We start from the raw sequence: 17,506 nt of genomic DNA, 5'->3' as shown, positions 1-17,506 counted from the left end.
TTCCCAACACAAATTTATCTTCCAGAGAATGCTTGCTGGAATCTACTCCACCCGTTCCACAATATAAGATGTTTTATTATAGGACGGATGGAGTACGTAGCAAAGATATGAGAATGCCAGCTGGTATGGTAGTGTTTGCTTGTTAATCTATTGATGATCCAACTCTTCACTCCAATGTACTCCGTCGCTGTTACTACTAATTATATTATATAAAGTAAAAGATTATATTCTCAGTCAAGTCACCTAAAAAATTTGACCTGTATATTTGTCATTGACAAAAACACTTTGAAATTTCATCTGGAATAAAAAAAATAGACGTTTAGACGAAAAAATAAACAAATTCGTGAGAGAAAAGAAAGCAGGCCATATGTATTGTCACCTGGGCCGGTCCATTAATTACGGGGGCCCAAGGAGCACTGTCATCCGATCCCACTACAAAAGCCGACTAGGGTTTATAGGCGCCCCAGATAAGAGCCCTCTCCCCCTCCCTTCCTCCCTGCTCGCGCCGCCGCTCCCACCCCTCCCGTCCCTCCTCTCCTTCCCGGCGCCACCCAGACGCTCGAGTCCCCGACCAACCATGGCGGCAGCGGCCGGAGAAGCCCCGCGGGCGCTGTCCCAGAAGGAGCAGGACGTACAGATGATGCTCGCCGCCGACGTCCACCTCGGCACCAAGAACTGCGACTTCCAGATGGAGCGCTACGCCTACAAGCGCCGCTCCGACGGTACGTGCACGCTCGGAACCCCCTTGACCCCACCACGCGCCTCCGTTGGCTAGGTTCAGTCGTCGCCTCCATGGATCTAGCCTTGCCCTCTGCACTAGTTAGGGTCGATCTGCTCCGGATCGTGATGCTTATCGGTGTAGCTGTCGTCGCAAAGTGATGATGCTTCTTTCCTTCTTTGAGATGAGCTGTGGGATGTGACGCGTCTGTTCCTTGTTTGTGGTTCCTAGGCATCTACATCATCAACCTGGGCAAGACATGGGAGAAGCTCCAGCTCGCTGCGAGGGTCATCGTCGCCATCGAGAACCCGCAGGACATCATCGTCCAGTCCGCCCGCCCCTACGGCCAGCGCGCCGTCCTCAAGTTCGCGCAGCACACCGGCGCCAACGCCATCGCCGGGAGGCACACCCCTGGTACCTTCACCAACCAGATGCAGACCTCCTTCAGCGAGCCCCGCCTGCTCATCCTCACCGACCCAAGGACTGACCACCAGGTGAGAAGATTTGCCATGCATGCCAAACTAGTGCTACTATATACTACCAATAGTGTGGTGATGTTGAAGATGTTGGAGTCATTAATCTGTTGGAATATGTGCAGCCCATCAAGGAGTCTGCTCTGGGGAACATCCCTACCATTGCCTTCTGTGACACCGACTCTCCCATGCGATATGTCGATATTGGCATCCCAGCAAACAACAAGGGGAGGAACAGCATTGGCTGCCTCTACTGGCTCTTGGCCAGGATGGTTCTGCAGATGAGGGGCACCATCCTGCCTGGGCACAAGTGGGATGTCATGGTATGCAGACTCAATAGACCTTTTCAGACTCCTAGTTGAATTGCCTTGCTTTGTTACTGTCTTGTATTCTTTGCATGCTTATAAGGTTATTAATATGTTTGCCCTTTGCAGGTTGATCTGTTCTTCTACAGGGACCCTGAGGAAGCCAAGGAGCAGGAGGATGAAGCTGCTGGAGCCCCAGAGTATACTGCAATCACTGATTATGCCGCAGCAGCTGGCCAATGGGGTGGTGACCAGTGGACCGCTGATGCACCTGCTCCCCCACCTGTTACTGGTGGCGAGTGGCCGATGGCCGAAGGTTTGTTCTCCTGATTAAAATTTTATTTGTCTTGTATGAAAACTCTAGAATTTTGTTTGGTGATGTGAATTTGCGTATTCGTATGAAAACTATACAGCTTTACTGATGATTTCCTAGGTTGATTATTTATCTGGTTAGTGCAAGCCATTTTAATTACGTAACACAAAAGTATCAGACATGCAGCTACTTTGGCTAGTTTACTTAGCATTAGATTAGTGATATCTTTTACTCAATATGAGTTTGTTGCTTAAGACAACTTCATGCCCAATGGTTTGCCCTGATATCTTGACTACTGTAGGACATGCATTGCATTTTTCCATTGACCCATTTGAAATTGAAGTAGTTTATGCTTGAGGCCTTGTTGAATATTTTGTTGTGCAACTCGAATTGATCACATCTTTTGTTGCTTTGTTGTTAATTCCAGCTCCAGTTGCTGGTGGTGATGGTGGATGGGATGCAGCAGGGGCACCTGTTGCTGTGGAAGGTGGCGTCGCTCCTCCTGTTGCGGCTGCTACTGGCTGGGAGGCTGGCGTGCAACCCGCTGCTCAAGGCTGGGAGTAGACTAGGATGGCACCTTGAGATGTCTTTGCGGCTCAAAGTTCATATTTTGTGAGGCATGAATGAATATCTGATATCGATGCAGTCTGCTATATCTACCCTATGGACAAAAACTTGTGTTTTAGGATTTTCTAGATGAACTTGTTATCTCTGTTATCGACATTGGGATGAGGGAGAGGGAGACTGAAAGTTGTGTTATAAGTTGGCTTTCAACTTGCCTGTCTTAATTTTGTAGTGCTTATACTTGATATTTCTATGCACTTTGCTCCCTCTGTCTATGTTTGCTTTTTGGTTTCTTGAATCTTGTGAATTTGTTTCAGTTCTGAATTGTTGCGCCTTAACCTGTGCGTTTTTCCTTCATGGAATCCCAGAAGCAGAGCCTATATGTGCTGCGTGCAAATCACGTAAATTGTCCGTTACAATGGCAAAGTCTTCTCTGGTGGCCTGCCTTTCCTTCCCCTTTCGGTGGTGGCAGTTTATGGGCGTTCTGATGGTCAGGCTAGGGCTTGGTGAGGGCATATTGTCCTTCGTGGACATCTTAAAACTAGTTTCCATGGACATCACCATGACTCCATTGACAAGCTTCCAAGTGAGAAGCGAAAACTTAAGAGGACGACGAGGAAGAACAAGTACTCTCTCCATTTCATAATGTAGTGTGCTTTTTGAAATTTAAATTTGATCATAAATTTAACAAACATGGGTGGCTGCGGCGGGAACCAAAATTATACCATTGAATTTGTGTTCGAAATAAGTTTTTAATGATATAACTTTTTTCCTGTCGTAGTCGTTCATGTTAGTTAAATTTATAGTTAAAGTTAAATTTCGAAAAACATGGACGCACTACATTTTATAAAAAAAAGGAGTATAAGTTTTGCTTATTAGGCTTCGAGTTCTTCATATCACCTAAATTCATTGAAGAAACTGGCCAGAATACATCCTAGATGAACAATGGTTTTACTAGCAGGCATTTATGTACGAGTTTCTTCAAGGAATTTGGGAGTAGGATTACCAAGAACTCAAAGCTTGACAATTTACTAAAAGATTGTCTCTTCTTCGATCATAGCAAAACCGCTATTTGCTAGGAATGGATAATGTTTGCCCTTCGAATTAAGCTTAATTCTCCAGAAAAGATGACGCCCACACGTGTGGCCGTTTGCAAACCGCTCACATACATGAATTGCCGTTCGTTTGTGGTTGTACGAATCTTGGCAAGTTTTGCGAGATTTTTTATGTCACGTAGGACTGGGTTCGTGTGTGGGCATTTAATCCGGTCATCCACACGTTGGTTTACGCACGTAGAGTGGGTGATGTGTGGGCGTTTATCAGTTCGCCCACACGTTTGTTTCATACACGCACACGAGCTGGTGTGTGGACGTTTATCAGTTCGCCAACACGCCTGTTTCACGCACACATGCCCGCACGATCGCCATCCGTCGCCTAAGTGTGCTTGTAATCAGAAGGCAACTCTTTCTCTTACCCGAATATGTTAATTTTTGCCGTGTCTTTTTTGTAGTGTGTGTCTTTTTTGTAGTGTTTCTGTGGCAACTGCCTAGTGTGCTTAGAAGCATATGGCAAGTCCAAGATATTATTTTTGCCTTGTCTTTTCAAGTGTTATATGGCAACTGCGTAGTGTTAGTAGGTGGAAACTCCTAAAGTTTTCAAACCATGACAACTGTAGTAGACCATGCCATACATGGCAACAACTGTAGTTGTCCATAAATGACAACTCCACTTGACTTGAGATGGCAAGTGCAGTTTGTTCACACATGACGACTGCAACTGAACAACTATGGCAACTGTAGTTGTCCAGACATGACAACTATAGTTGTCCAGACATGGCAACTGCAGTTGTCCAGACATGGCAACTGCAGTTTAACAATCATGGCAACTACAGTTAAACAAACATGGATGAGGGGCTGGAGAGGTTCGGAGGTGAGGGCGCGTGCTGACTGCCACGCGGGCGTGCGGGACCGTGGGCTAGGAGACCGGACGCGCGGGCGTTACCTATTTTGCCCACACGTAGGTGTTTGGGCGGGACCGCGAGACAGGAGGCCGGACATGTGGGCATTATCTGTTTGGCCCACACGTAGGCGTGTGGGCTGGTTTTCTTAGATACCACACGAGACGTGTGACAAGACCCCTTAACGTCCACACGTGTGGGCGTTATCGCGATCCTAGTTCTCTTACAAAGGAGCTCATTGGATTGAAAGTCAACCCACATGCCGGTAGCATTTATGAGCGAACTTATAACCGGCATTTCCTAGGTATAAACATTACTATCTAAGATCATAGTGTAAACATATCTATACGTACTATTCCATACGCCACGGTTTAGAAGACGTGTTTGGAATTTTTCTGGAACCTAGGTGGTTATTGATTCGCTGTGAGATGGGCTGACAAATACTAGCATTCACACTATACATACATATAGAAATAGTACAACGGAGTACTAATTAGCTGCTAGGAGTAAATGTAATGCATGCTAAACCTTGTTTATTATGGAAATACACGTAAATTTAAACATGCTTTATAAACTCTGACGGAGGGAGTAACTACATTGCAATAAAACTATCTAGTAATGGGGTCCTTGGAGTGATCAAAGTAGTAAGCCTCAAAGTACGAGCCATAGTCATTGATGGAGGGCTTCTAGATCGCCTCTCCCGCCGAGGGGCCGGACTCATGGTTGTCGGTGGCAGACCGACCCCACGACAAGTCATCCTTGTCGGGCTTGATGAGGATCAGGTCCCATTTTGTGTCGTCACCTTGGCATTGTTCTTGCGGACAATCTGTTGGCTCTCCTGCTCCTTGGGTGCGTCGTTCTTGGACTATAAGGCTGGTCACAATGGGGAGTAACATAAGATAGTAACATACACACTTTCCTAGACTATGTTCCTACCTCCACAATGGGGAGTAACATGTATGTAGTGTCATGCAACGTTGCATTTATTAGGCTATAGACTCATTGTTTCTTGAAGTGTGTGATGTTCCGGTAACTTAGCTAGTTACCACAAGCACCTCTCTCTTCATTAAATACGTGCCACGTAAGCAAACTTGTATTGGAGTGTGTGATGTTACTACTAAGTTCCTCCCCATTGTGACCAGCCTAAGAATACACCGTCCATGACAAGGAGGTGAGGATCCTCCTTGAGGAGACGCACTACCAAGGAATTAATGCTGTGCTAGGTGTAAAGTTGCTCCTCGGACTTGAGGTGCTCTTTCTCCTTGATTCTAGAGGCTATCCTTATAATGGGAGGCCTCGGGGTGCAAAGACGCATTGAGATGTCTTACGATGAGGATCTACAAAGTAAGAACAAATATGTTAAAAATGACGGAAAATTCAGCATGACTTTTATTAAAAAATTGGACGTACAGAGTGCTAGAAATTTGGCGAATCTAAAATTAATCAATTAATCAACATTTTATCAAAATAAAACATTGTCACTCGTTTTGAATCACCACAAAAAAAACCCTACCCGATGAAAGGATTGATATGGTTGACTATAGGGGGGAGGGGTGGTGGTGGTGGTGGTGAATAGGCAACTAACAATTTTAGGATTTTCTTTAACAAATTAAGTTTAGCAACAAATAGGTTGTCTAGATATGCAACTAAGTGAGCAACCTATATGATGCTAGCAACAACAATAACAAACAAGCAACTAATACAAGTAAAGGTAAGAAGTAAGTACAAGTGGAACCGATGAAGACGAAGATGTGTTTCCGAAGTTCCTTCCCTTTGAGGGGAAGTACGTCTCCGTTGGAGCGGTGTGGAGGCACAATGCTCCCCAAGATGCCACTAAGGCCACCGTATTCTCCTTACGCCCTTAGACAATGCAAGATACCGTGATTCCACTACTGGTGCCCTTGAAGGCTGCGACCGAACCTTTACAAACACGGTAGGGGCAATCTCCACAACTCAATTGGAGGCTCCCAACGAAACCACGAAGCTTGACCATAATATACTATGGCTTCGAGGTCACTTCTTCTGTTCCAACTTGTAGGATAAGCCTCAGATTACGAGCCCATTCTACAAAGTTGCTACCATCATCTTTCAGCTTAGCTTTCCCTAGGAACGTATTGAAATTCAGGGTTGCTACTGCGCGAGCCATTGATCTACAACATAAAAAGATTGCAAAGTTTACTTAGACTATGTTCAAGACAATTAGAGTTTAGCTAATCATATTACTAATAAACTCCCACTCAAATAGACATCCCTCTAGTTATTTGAGTGTGGCATGATCCAAATTCACTAACTCAAGTTCGATCATCACGTGAGTTGAGTGCAGTTTTAGTGGTAAACATCTCTATGTTAATCATATCAACCATACGATTCATGCTCGACCTTTCGGTCTCCTGTGTTCCGAGGCCATGTTTGTACATGCTAGGCTCGTCAAGTTTAACCCGAGTGTTCCGCGTGTGCAACTGTTTTGCACTCATTGTATGTGAACGTTGAGTCTATCACACCCGATCATCACGTGGTGTCTCGAAACGACGAACTGTCGCAACGGTGCACAGTCGGGGAGAACACAATTTTATCTTGAAATTTTAGCGAGGGATCATCTTATAATGCTATCCTCGTTCTAAGCAAGATAAGGTGCATAAAAGGATTAACATCACATGCAATTCATAAGTGACATGATATGACCATGATCTTGTGCTTCTTGATCTCCATCACCAAAGAACCGGCATGATCTTCATCGTCACCGGCGCCACACCATGATCTCCATCATCGTGCCGCCATCGAGGTGTCGTGCTATCTATGCTATCACTACTAAAGCTACAACCTAGCAATATAGTAAACGCACCTGCAAGCACAAACGTTAGTTTAAAGACAACCCTATGGCTCCTGCCGGTTGCCGTAGCATCGGCGTGCAAGTCGATATTTAACTATTACAACATGATCATCCCATACATCCAATATATCACATCATGTCTTTGGCCATATCACATCACATGCATACCCTGCAAAAACAAGTTAGACGTCCTCTAATTTGTTGTTGCATGTTTTACGTGGCTGCTATGGGTATCTAGTATGATCGCATCTTACTTACGCAAAACCACAACGGTGATGTGCAAATTGCTATTTTACCTCTCTCCAAGGACTGCCTCTGGTCAAATCCGATCCAAATAAACTTGAAGAAACAAACACCCGCCAGTCATCTTTATGCAACAAGTTGCATGTTAGTCGATGAAACCGGTGTCTCGTAAGCGTACGAGTAAGGTTGGCCCGGGTCGCTTCAATCCAACAATACTACCGAATCAAGAAAAGACTAAGGAGGGCAGCAAATCGAACATCAATGACCACAAAAACTTTTGTGTTCTACTCGAGATTACATCTACGCATGGACCTAGCTCATGATGCCACTGTTGGGGAACGTTGCATGGGAAACAAAAAGTTTCCTGTGCACACGAAGACCTATCATGGTGATGTTCATCTACGAGAGGGAGATCGGATCCACATACCCTTGTAGATCGCTAAGCAGGAAGCGTTAAGAAACGCGGTTGATGTAGTGGAACAACTTCGTGATTCAAATCACCGTCGTCCCACGATCCGTCCCAATCTAGCAACGTACGGACGACACCTCCGCGTTCAGCACACGTACAACTCGATAACGATCTCCGCCTTCTTGATACAACAAGAGAGACGGGGAAGTAGATGAGTTCTCCGGCAGCGTGAGGGCGCGCCGGTGATGGTGATGATCTATTCATGCAGGGCTCCGCCCGAGCTCCGCAGAAAACCGATCTAGAGGAAGAACTATGAAGTAGAGGTTTAGGGTTGCACGTGGCAAAGTTGTGTCTCAAAAATCCCTAAACCTCAAGTATATATAGGAGGAGCTAAGGGGTGGGGCTTTCCTCTAGGGCACCGGCCGAGAGGGAGGAGGGATACTCCTCCAAGTCGGTTTGGAGGGAGGAGTCCCTTCCTTCCTTCCCAGCTCCTCTTTTTTTCTCCTTTGATTTTTTCTCCAGGCCGAAATAGCCCTATTGGGCTGGCCTCACCATCCCACCAAGGGCTGGTGCGCCACCCATGGTCCTATTAGGTTCTCTCCCGGGTGGGTGGCCCCTCCCGGTAAAAACCCGGAACCCATTCGTCACTCCGGGTACACTCCCGGTAATGCCCGAAATCTTTCCGGAAGCCAAATAAAACAATCCTATATATCAATCTTCGTTTCCGGATCATCCCGGAAACCCTCGTGACGCCTATGATCTCATCCGTGCCTCTTTCCTTTTTCTTTTTCTTTTCTTTTGGTATTTTCTTTATGTGGCGCCATAGCCCTCTTGGGATGAATCCACCAGCCCACTAAGGACTTGTGGCGCCACCCTAGGGCCTTGGGCTCACTCCCGAGTGGGTGGGCCCCTCCCGGTAAACACCCGGAACCCATTCGTCACTCCCGGTACACTGCCGGAAGTGCCCGAAACTTCCCGGTGACCAAATGAAACCAGCCTATATATCAATCTTCGTTTCCGGACCAATCCGGAAACCCTCGTGACGTCCGTGATCTCATCCGGGACTCCGAACAACATTCGGTAACCACACATATAACTCAACTACACCAAAACGTTACCGAACCTTAAGTGTGCAGACCCTGCGGGTTCGAGAACTATGCAGACATGACCTGAGACACTCCCTGGTCAATATCCAATAGCATGACCTGGATGTACATATAGGATCCTACATATTCTACGAAGATCTTATCGGTTGAACCTCTGTGCCAAGGATTCATATAATCCCGTATACCATTCCCTTTGTCCTTCGGTATGTTACTTGCCCGAGATTTGATCGTCGGTATCCCTATACCTATTTCAATCTAGTTATCGGTAAGCCTCTTTACTCGTTTCGTAATACAAGATCCCGTGACTAACACTTTAATCACATTGCTTGCAAGGCTTATATGTGATGTTGTATTACCGAGTGGGCCCCGAGATACCTCTCCATCACACAGAGTGACAAATCCCAGTCTTGATCCATGCTAACTCAACGGACACCTTCAGAGATACCTGTAGAGCACCTTTATTGTCACCCAGTAACGTTGCGATGTTTGATACACACAAGATATTCCTCCGGTGTGAGTGAGTTACATGATCTCATGGTCATAGGAATGAATACTTGACACGCAGAAAACAACAGCAACAAAATGACACGATCACATGCTACATTTATAGTTTGGGTCTTGTCCATAACATCATTCTCCCAATGATGTGATCCAGTCATCAAGTGACAACACTTGTATATGGTCAGAAAACCTTAACCATCCTTGATCAGCTGGCTAGTCAACTAGAGGCTTACTAGGGACATCGTTTTGTCTATATATCCATACATGCATTTATGTTTTCATTCAATACAATTATAGCATGGATAATAAATGATTATCATGAAATAGGAAATATAATAATAACTATTTTATCATTGCCTCTAGGGCATATTTCCAACAGTCTCCCACTTGCACTAGAGTCAATAATCTAGTCTCACATTGCTATGTGATTTACATTGGAATGAATCTAACACCCATTCAGTTCTGGTGTTGATCATGCTTTGCTCGTGGAAGAGGTTTAGTCAGCGGATCTGCAACATTCAGATCCGTGTGCAGTTTGCATATATTTACGTCCTCTCCTTCGACATAGTCGCGGATGAGGTTGAAGCGTCGTTTAATGTGTCTGGTCTTCTTGTGAAACCTTGGTTCCTTGGCTAGAGCAATGGCACCAGTGTTGTCATAGAACAGAGTTATCGGATTTAGTGCGCTCAGCACAACTACAAGATCCTTCATGAACTTCTTCATCCAGTCACCCTCCTTAGTCGCTTCCGAGGCAGCCATGTACTCCGCTTCACATGTAGAATCTGCTACGACGCTTTGCTTAGAACTGCACAGCCTTACCGCACCCCCATTGTGAATATATACGTATACGGTTTGAGACTTAGAGTCATCCGGATCAGTGTCAAAGCTTGCATCGACGTAACCCTTTACGACGAGCTCTTCGTCACCTTCATAAACGAGAAACATTTCCTTACTCCTTTTCAGGTACTTTAGAATATTCTTGATCGCCGCCCAGTGTTCCACTCCTGGATCACTTTGAAACCTGCCTGCCATACTTATGGCCAAGCTGACATCTGGTCTTGTGCACAACATTGCATACATGATAGACCCTACGACTGAAGCATAGGGGACGGTACACATCTTTTCTCTATCTTCTGCAGTTACTGGACATTGAGTCTTACTCAACTTTATACCTTGTAACACAGACAAGAACCCTTTCTTGGATTGTTCCATTTTGAACTTCTTCAAAACTTTCTCAAGGAATGTGCTTTGTGAAAGTCCTATCAGGCATCTTGATCTATCTCTATAGATCTTAATACCTAATATGTAAGCAACTTCTCCTAGGTCTTTCATTGAAAAACTTTTGTTCAAGTAATCCTTTACGCTCTCCAAAAACTCCACATTGTTTCCACTCAACAATATCTTGATGACCCACAAGTATAGGGGATCAATCATAGTCCTTTCGATAAGTAAGAGTGTCGAACCCAACGAGGAGAAGAAGGATCTGACAAGTGGTTTTCAGCAAGGAAATATCTGCAAGCACTGAAATTGTCGGTAACAAATGATTGTGTGGTGAGATGATTCGTAGCAAGCAACAACTAACAAAAGTAGCAACGGTGCAGCAAAGTGGCCCAATCCCTTTTGTAGCAAGGGACAAGCCTAGACAAAGTCTTATAGGAGGAAAAACGCTCCCGAGGACACACGGGAATTTCTGTCATGCTAGTTTTCATCATGTTTGTATGATTCGCGTTCGTTACTTTGATAGTTTTATATGTGGGTGGAACGGCGCTTGGGTACTGCCATTACTTGGACAAGCATCCCACTTATGATTAACCACTCACGCAAGCATCCGCAACTACGAAACAAGAATTAAGACAAAGTCTAACCATAGCATTAAACTAGTGGATCCAAATCAGCCCCTTGCGAAGCAACGCATAAACTAGGGTTTAAGCTTCTGTCACTCTAGCAACCCATCATCTACTTACTACTTCCCAATGCCTTCCTCTAGGCCCAAATAATGGTGAAGTGTTATGTAGTCGACGTTCACATAACACCACTAGAGGAAAAACAACATGCAACACATCAAAATACCGAACGAATACCAAATTCACATGACTGCTATTAGCATGACTTATCCCATGTCCTCAGGAACCAAAGTAACTACTCACAAAGCATAATCATATTCATGACCAGAGAGGTAATGAGTAGCATCAAGGATTTGAACATAAACTCTTCCACCAAGTAATCCAACTAGCATCAACTACAAAGAGTAATCAACACTACTAGCAACCTTACAAGTACCAATCGGAGTCGCGAGACGGAGATTGGTTACAAGTGATGAACTAGGGTTTGGAGATGAGATGGTGCTGATGAAGATGTTGATGGTGACGAGTCCCCTCCAATGAGAGGAGTGTTGGTGATGACGATGGCGATGATTTTCCCCTCCGGGAGGGAAGTTTCCCCGACAGGATCGTCCTGCCGGAGCTCTAGATTGGTTCTGCTCAAGTTCCGCCTCGTGGCGGCGGTGAAACCACGAAAAAGCTCCTCGCTGATTTTTTTCTGGACGAAACCCTTCATATAGCAGAAGAGGGGGGCAAGTGGGCCAGCAGGCTGCCCACAAGCCCTCATGGCACGACCTGGGGGGGGGGGGGGGGGGGAGGTGGCTGCGCCGTGCAGGCTTGTGGCCATCCCCTGGCGCCCCTCTGGCGCTTCTTTGACCCAGTATTTTTTATAAATCCGGAAAACAATCCTCCTTGATTTTTACGGCGTTTGGAGTTGCGCAGAATAGGTATCTCAACTTTGCTCCACTTTCAGGCCAGAATTCCTGCTGCCGGCATTCTGCCTCTTCATGTAAACCTTGCAAAATAAGAGAGAAAAGGCATAAGAATTGTACCGTGAAGTGAAATAACAGCCCAAGAAGCGATAAGTATCAACATGAAAACATGATGCAAAATGGACGTATCAACTCCCCCAAGCTTAGACCTCGCTTGTCCTCAAGCGAAAGCCTAGCTCAACAAATATGTCCACATGTTTAGGGAGAGAGGTGTCGACAAAACAAGATACGAACATGCATGCATCATGATCATGATCAGAACAACAATACAAACATATAATCTCTCATGCTAAAGTGATAATTCCTTCACAAAGTAAAGCATGGATCAAGAACCTTACCGAGAAGTAACAACCGATAGCCTTTAGTCATTGAAGCAATTGCAATTTATCACAACATCAGAAAGAGTCAAATAAGAGCTTGTAAAGCAAATCCACATACTCAATCATTCTTTCGTTCTCTACAATTGCTACAACTCACGTGGTACTCATGAGATCAAAGTTTCAGCTAGACACAGAGAAAGATAGGGGCTATAATTTTGCCTCCTAACTGCTTACCTCAAGGGTAATGTCAACAATGATAATTCATGAATACTTACTTCCAAGTTGACATATGAATATAGATCTTTCCCAAGCATATGACGTTAGCAAAGATAAAGGCGAAATAAGGAATTGGTGAAGATCACCATGACTCTTTCAAGGGCAAAAAGTAAAGGTATAAGATAGGCCCTTCGCACAGGGAAGCATAGGTTGTCATGCGCTTTTGAGGTTTGGATGTGTGCCCTCTTAGTGTGGAGGAACGTCACTTTATATTGCCTCCTGTGATAAAGAACTTTATTATGCAGTCTGTCGCTTTTATGTCTTCCTCATCACAAGTTCGTACAAAGCTTATTTTCCACACACTAATAGATCATACATATTAGAGAGCAATTTTTATTGCTTGCACCGATGACAACTTACTTGAGGGATCTTATTCAATCCATAGGCAGGTATGGTGGACACTCATGGCAAAACTGGGTTGAAGGTTTATGGATGCACAAGTAGTATCTCTACTTGGTGCGGGAGTTTCGGCTAATGTGAGGTGGAAGCAATCGTCACATGCTAAGGGATTTCTAATCATATAACATTGTTTGGAACCAAGCAAACACAATTCATTAGGTTGTCTTCCTTATCCAACATCTACTTCTAGGCATGCAATAGTTTAGTGAGTGTTCACAATCATAAATGGTGTCAGAGATGATATATTTATATGTGAACCTCTCCTTCTTTATCACTTCCTATTAATTGCAACCATGACCAAGTTCTACGTTTGCCTACCCTCAACAAGTTTCAATCCTCATTATTTTTATATGTGAAGCCATCACTTCCCATAAGATCATTACATGATCTTTCATGCTTTTGTTCTTTTCTCACTCTTTTGATGATGGCAAGAGGCAAAGCCCTTCAACTAAGACACTCTTTATTATATGGCCCACGAGCTTGAATACATCGGGGGTGACACAAAGAAAAACTCAAGGCTAAAACACTAAGACTTTTAATCTACTAGAGAAAGAGAAAACTAAAAAGGAAAACTAAAACAAAGGTAAAGGCAAAAGATGTGATGGTGATACGATACCGGGGCAACTCCCCCAAGCTTGGCACAAGCCAAGGGAATTGCCCATACCAATGCTCAGTTGTCTTCCTTTGGCGGTGATGGTGGAGGAGTTGTTGAAGCGGTCTTGAGCTTGTTTAATTTCCACTTGAGCATGAAATTATGTTCCCTCAGATCATCATTTTCCTCTTTAAGCTTCAACACCCTTTCGGATAATTCCTGCTTACTCTCCTGCAAGAAACGAGAAGGGATAAACAAGGTCTTAGGCTTCTTCCTTGAGTCAGGGAGGCTCGACTTCTTGAACTCCACATGCATGCGTCCAGGTTGAGGTAGAGGAGCCTCCTCTTCATCGGAACTCGTTTGTTCCTTCCCCTTGGGATCATAATCTTCTTCCTCATCCAAGGTCCAGCCATAAGGATCAAAGTCCCCATAGACCTTGGAGTTAGCAAGGTAATCAGCCACATAGCTCCCCCCCTCTGAATCCTGAGAAGACATCTTGACCTAGATCTGCGGCAGAAAACAGGCTCGAAACAAAAAATAGAAGAAATCTGCGTGATGCAGGGGTCAGACCAAACGGGAGTATATATAATATTTTTTCCAGACCAGAAGGAGTACCCCACACGAAAACGGAGTCCGGGAGGCGCACGAGGTGGCCACAAGCCCTCATGGCGCGGCCAGGGGGTGGTCCCGCGCCGTGCAGGCTTGTCGTCTCCTCGCGCACTTTCCGGACTACTTCCAATTTTTGTCTTTTTCAAATATTCCAAAACGGAGAAAATTTCCTACTAGAAAAGTTTTGGACTATGTTTTCTTACCGAATCACATACCTCTTTGTTTTCAGAGTCTGAAATAGGCTGATAAATATCCCTTAGGTATTCTTTCAGAGTTATGGTATTGATAATATTGCTCTCAACATTTATGGGAGTACCTGCGATATAGTGCTTGATTCTCTGCCCATTTACAACTCTCGGACAATTACCTTCCGTGTTGTTGATCTTGATAGCACCGGAACGATATACTTCCTCAACAACATAGGGACCTTCCCATTTAGAGAGAAGCTTGCCTGCAAAGAATCTTAAACGAGAGTTATATAGCAAGACATAATCACCTACATTGAACTCACGCTTCTGTATCCTCTTATCATGCCACCTCTTAACCTTCTCTTTGAACAACTTGGCATTCTCATATGCCTGAGTTCTCCATTCATCAAGCGAGCTAATGTCAAATAACCTCTTCTCACCGGCAAGTTTGAAATCAAAGTTGAGCTCTTTGATTGCCCAATAAGCTTTATGCTCTAGCTCAAGAGGTAAATAAAATGCTTTATCGTACACCATTTTGTACGGAGACATGCCCATGGGATTCTTATAGGCAGTTCTATAAGCCCACAGTGCATCATCGAGCTTCTTAGACCAATTCTTTCTAGACCTGTTGACAGTATTTTGTAGAATTAGTTTAATCTCTCTGTTGCTTAGCTCTACTTGACCACTGGACTGAGGGTGGTAGGGAGACGCAATTCTATGGTTGACATCGTACTTAGCAAGCGTTTTACGAAAAGCACCATGAATGAAGTGTGAACCACCGTCGGTCATTATATATCTAGGGACTCCAAATCTAGGGAAGATAACTTCTTTCAGCATCCTGATAGAGGTGTTATGATCAACACTACTAGTGGGGATAGCTTCTACCCACTTAGTGACGTAATCAACAACAACTAGGATATGAGTATACCCATTGGATTTTGGAAAAGGTCCCATATAATCAAAGCCCCAGGCATCAAATGGTTCAATGACAAGTGAATAGTTCATAGGCATTTCCTGACGTTTGCGAATATTACCTATTCTCTGACATTCATCACAAGACAAGACAAACTTACGGGCATCCTTGAAGAGAGTGGGCCAATAGAAACCTGATTGCAATACCTTGTGTGCAGTTCTATTTCCCGCATGGTGTCCTCCGTAGGCCTCGGAGTGACACTTCTGTAGGACCTGTCCCTGTTCGTGTTCAGCTACACAACGTCTAATAACACCATCTACTCCTTCCCTATAAAGGTGAGGATCATCCCAAAAGTAGTGTCTCAAGTCAAAGAAGAATTTCTTCTTTTGCTGGTATGTGAAACTAGGTGGTATATATTTGGCAACGATATACTTTGCATAATCAGCATACCACGGTGCACTACGTGAATCATTGATGACATTCAATTGCTCATCGGGAAAGCTATAATCAATAGGTTGTGGGTCATCAAGAACGTTCTCCAACCTAGACAAGTTATCTGCTACTGGGTTATCAGGACCCTTCCTGTCAACAACGTGCAAATCAAATTCTTGTAGCAAGAGAACCCATCTGATAAGTCTAGGTTTAGCGTCCTTCTTCTCCATGAGGTACTTAATAGCAGCATGATCAGTGTGAATAGTGACTTTGGAATCAACTATGTAAGACCTGAACTTTTCACATGCAAACATGACTGCTAGAAATTCCTTCTCCGTAGTAGCATAGTTTCTCTGGGCACTGTCTAGAGTTTTACTAGCGTAGTGAATGACATTCAACTTCTTGTCAACTCTTTGCCCTAGGACAACACCAACAACATAATCAATAACATCACACATGATCTCAAAAGGCAAGTTCCAATCAGGTGGTTGAACAATAGGTGCAGTTATCGAAGCCCTCTTAAGTATTTCGAAGGCTTCCTCACAATCATCGTCAAAGACAAAAGGAATATCCTTTTGTAAGAGATTGGTAAGAGGCCTATAAATCTTAGAGAAGTCTTTAATGAACCTTCTATAGAAACCAGCATGACCAAGGAAACTTCTTATACCTTTGATATCTGTGGGGTATGGCATTTTCTCGATTGCATCAACCTTAGCCTTATCGACTTCAATACCTCTTTCAGAAATTTTATGTCCTAAGACGATGCCTTCATTAACCATAAAGTGGCACTTTTCCCAATTCAAGACAAGATTGGTGTCTTTACATCTCTGTAAGACTCGATCAAGGTTGCTGAGGCAATCATCAAAAGAAGACCCGTAAATTGAAAAGTCATCCATGAAAAGCTCGACAATCTTTTCACAAAAGTCAGAGAATATAGCCATCATACATCTTTGAAAGGTGGCAGGTGCATTACATAAGCCAAAAGGCATACATCTATAAGCAAAGGTACCGAAAGGGCAGGTGAAAGTGGTTTTCTCCTGATCAGATTGTGCAACTGGTATTTGGGATCTAGAAAGCAGAAGTGTGTGTGTTTAGACAGTCTTTCTAGCATTTGGTCGGTAAAAGGCAAAGGGTAATGATCTTTCCTCGTAGCTTTATTCAATTTCCTAAAATCGATCACCATCCTATAGCCAGTAATAATCCTCTGTGGGATCAATTCATCCTTATCATTAGGGACAACGGTAATGCCTCCCTTCTTAGGGATGCAATGCACCGGACTCACCCAATCACTATGAGCAACATGATAGATAAGACCTGCTTCCAGGAGCTTTAGTATTTCTTTTCTTACCACCTCTTTCATCTTAGGATTTAATCTCCTTTGATGATCAGCAACTGGTTTGAAATCAGGATCAGTCTTAATCTTGTGCTGGCATAGAGTGGGACTAATGCCCTTAAGATCACCAAGAGTATAACAAATAGCAGCACGGTGCTTCCTCAGAGTTTTTAGTAACTTCTTTTCTTCATGCTCCGAGAGGCTAGCACTAGT

General features: G+C 44.2%; 1 protein-coding gene across 1 annotated transcript; it reads left to right on the top strand.

The window, feature by feature from the left end:
* The first annotated feature begins 405 nt into the window (after window positions 1–405).
* Window positions 406–2,583, top strand: LOC123449626 (40S ribosomal protein SA-like). Its single transcript, XM_045126907.1, has 5 exons — window positions 406–722; window positions 950–1,212; window positions 1,317–1,514; window positions 1,626–1,812; window positions 2,237–2,583. The coding sequence occupies exons 1-5, from the start codon at window positions 578–580 to the stop codon at window positions 2,371–2,373; spliced, it is 930 nt and encodes a 309-aa protein (XP_044982842.1). The 5' UTR covers window positions 406–577; the 3' UTR covers window positions 2,374–2,583.
* Window positions 2,584–17,506: the final 14,923 nt, after the last annotated feature.

Source organism: Hordeum vulgare, chromosome 4H, assembly GCF_904849725.1.
Source record: "Hordeum vulgare subsp. vulgare chromosome 4H, MorexV3_pseudomolecules_assembly, whole genome shotgun sequence".
Classification (NCBI taxonomy): domain Eukaryota; kingdom Viridiplantae; phylum Streptophyta; class Magnoliopsida; order Poales; family Poaceae; genus Hordeum; species Hordeum vulgare.
This window is presented reverse-complemented; position numbering and strand designations above follow the sequence as displayed.

Excerpts from the sequence above, each read along its gene's own strand:
- LOC123449626 (XM_045126907.1), top strand. The coding sequence starts at position 578 with ATGGCGGCAGCGGCCGGAGAAGCCCCGCGGGCGCTGTCCCAGAAGGAG. Across the intron at positions 1,213-1,316 it reads ACCCAAGGACTGACCACCAG|CCCATCAAGGAGTCTGCTCT; the intron begins GTGAGAAGATTT and ends GAATATGTGCAG. Across the intron at positions 1,813-2,236 it reads CGAGTGGCCGATGGCCGAAG|CTCCAGTTGCTGGTGGTGAT; the intron begins GTTTGTTCTCCT and ends TGTTAATTCCAG.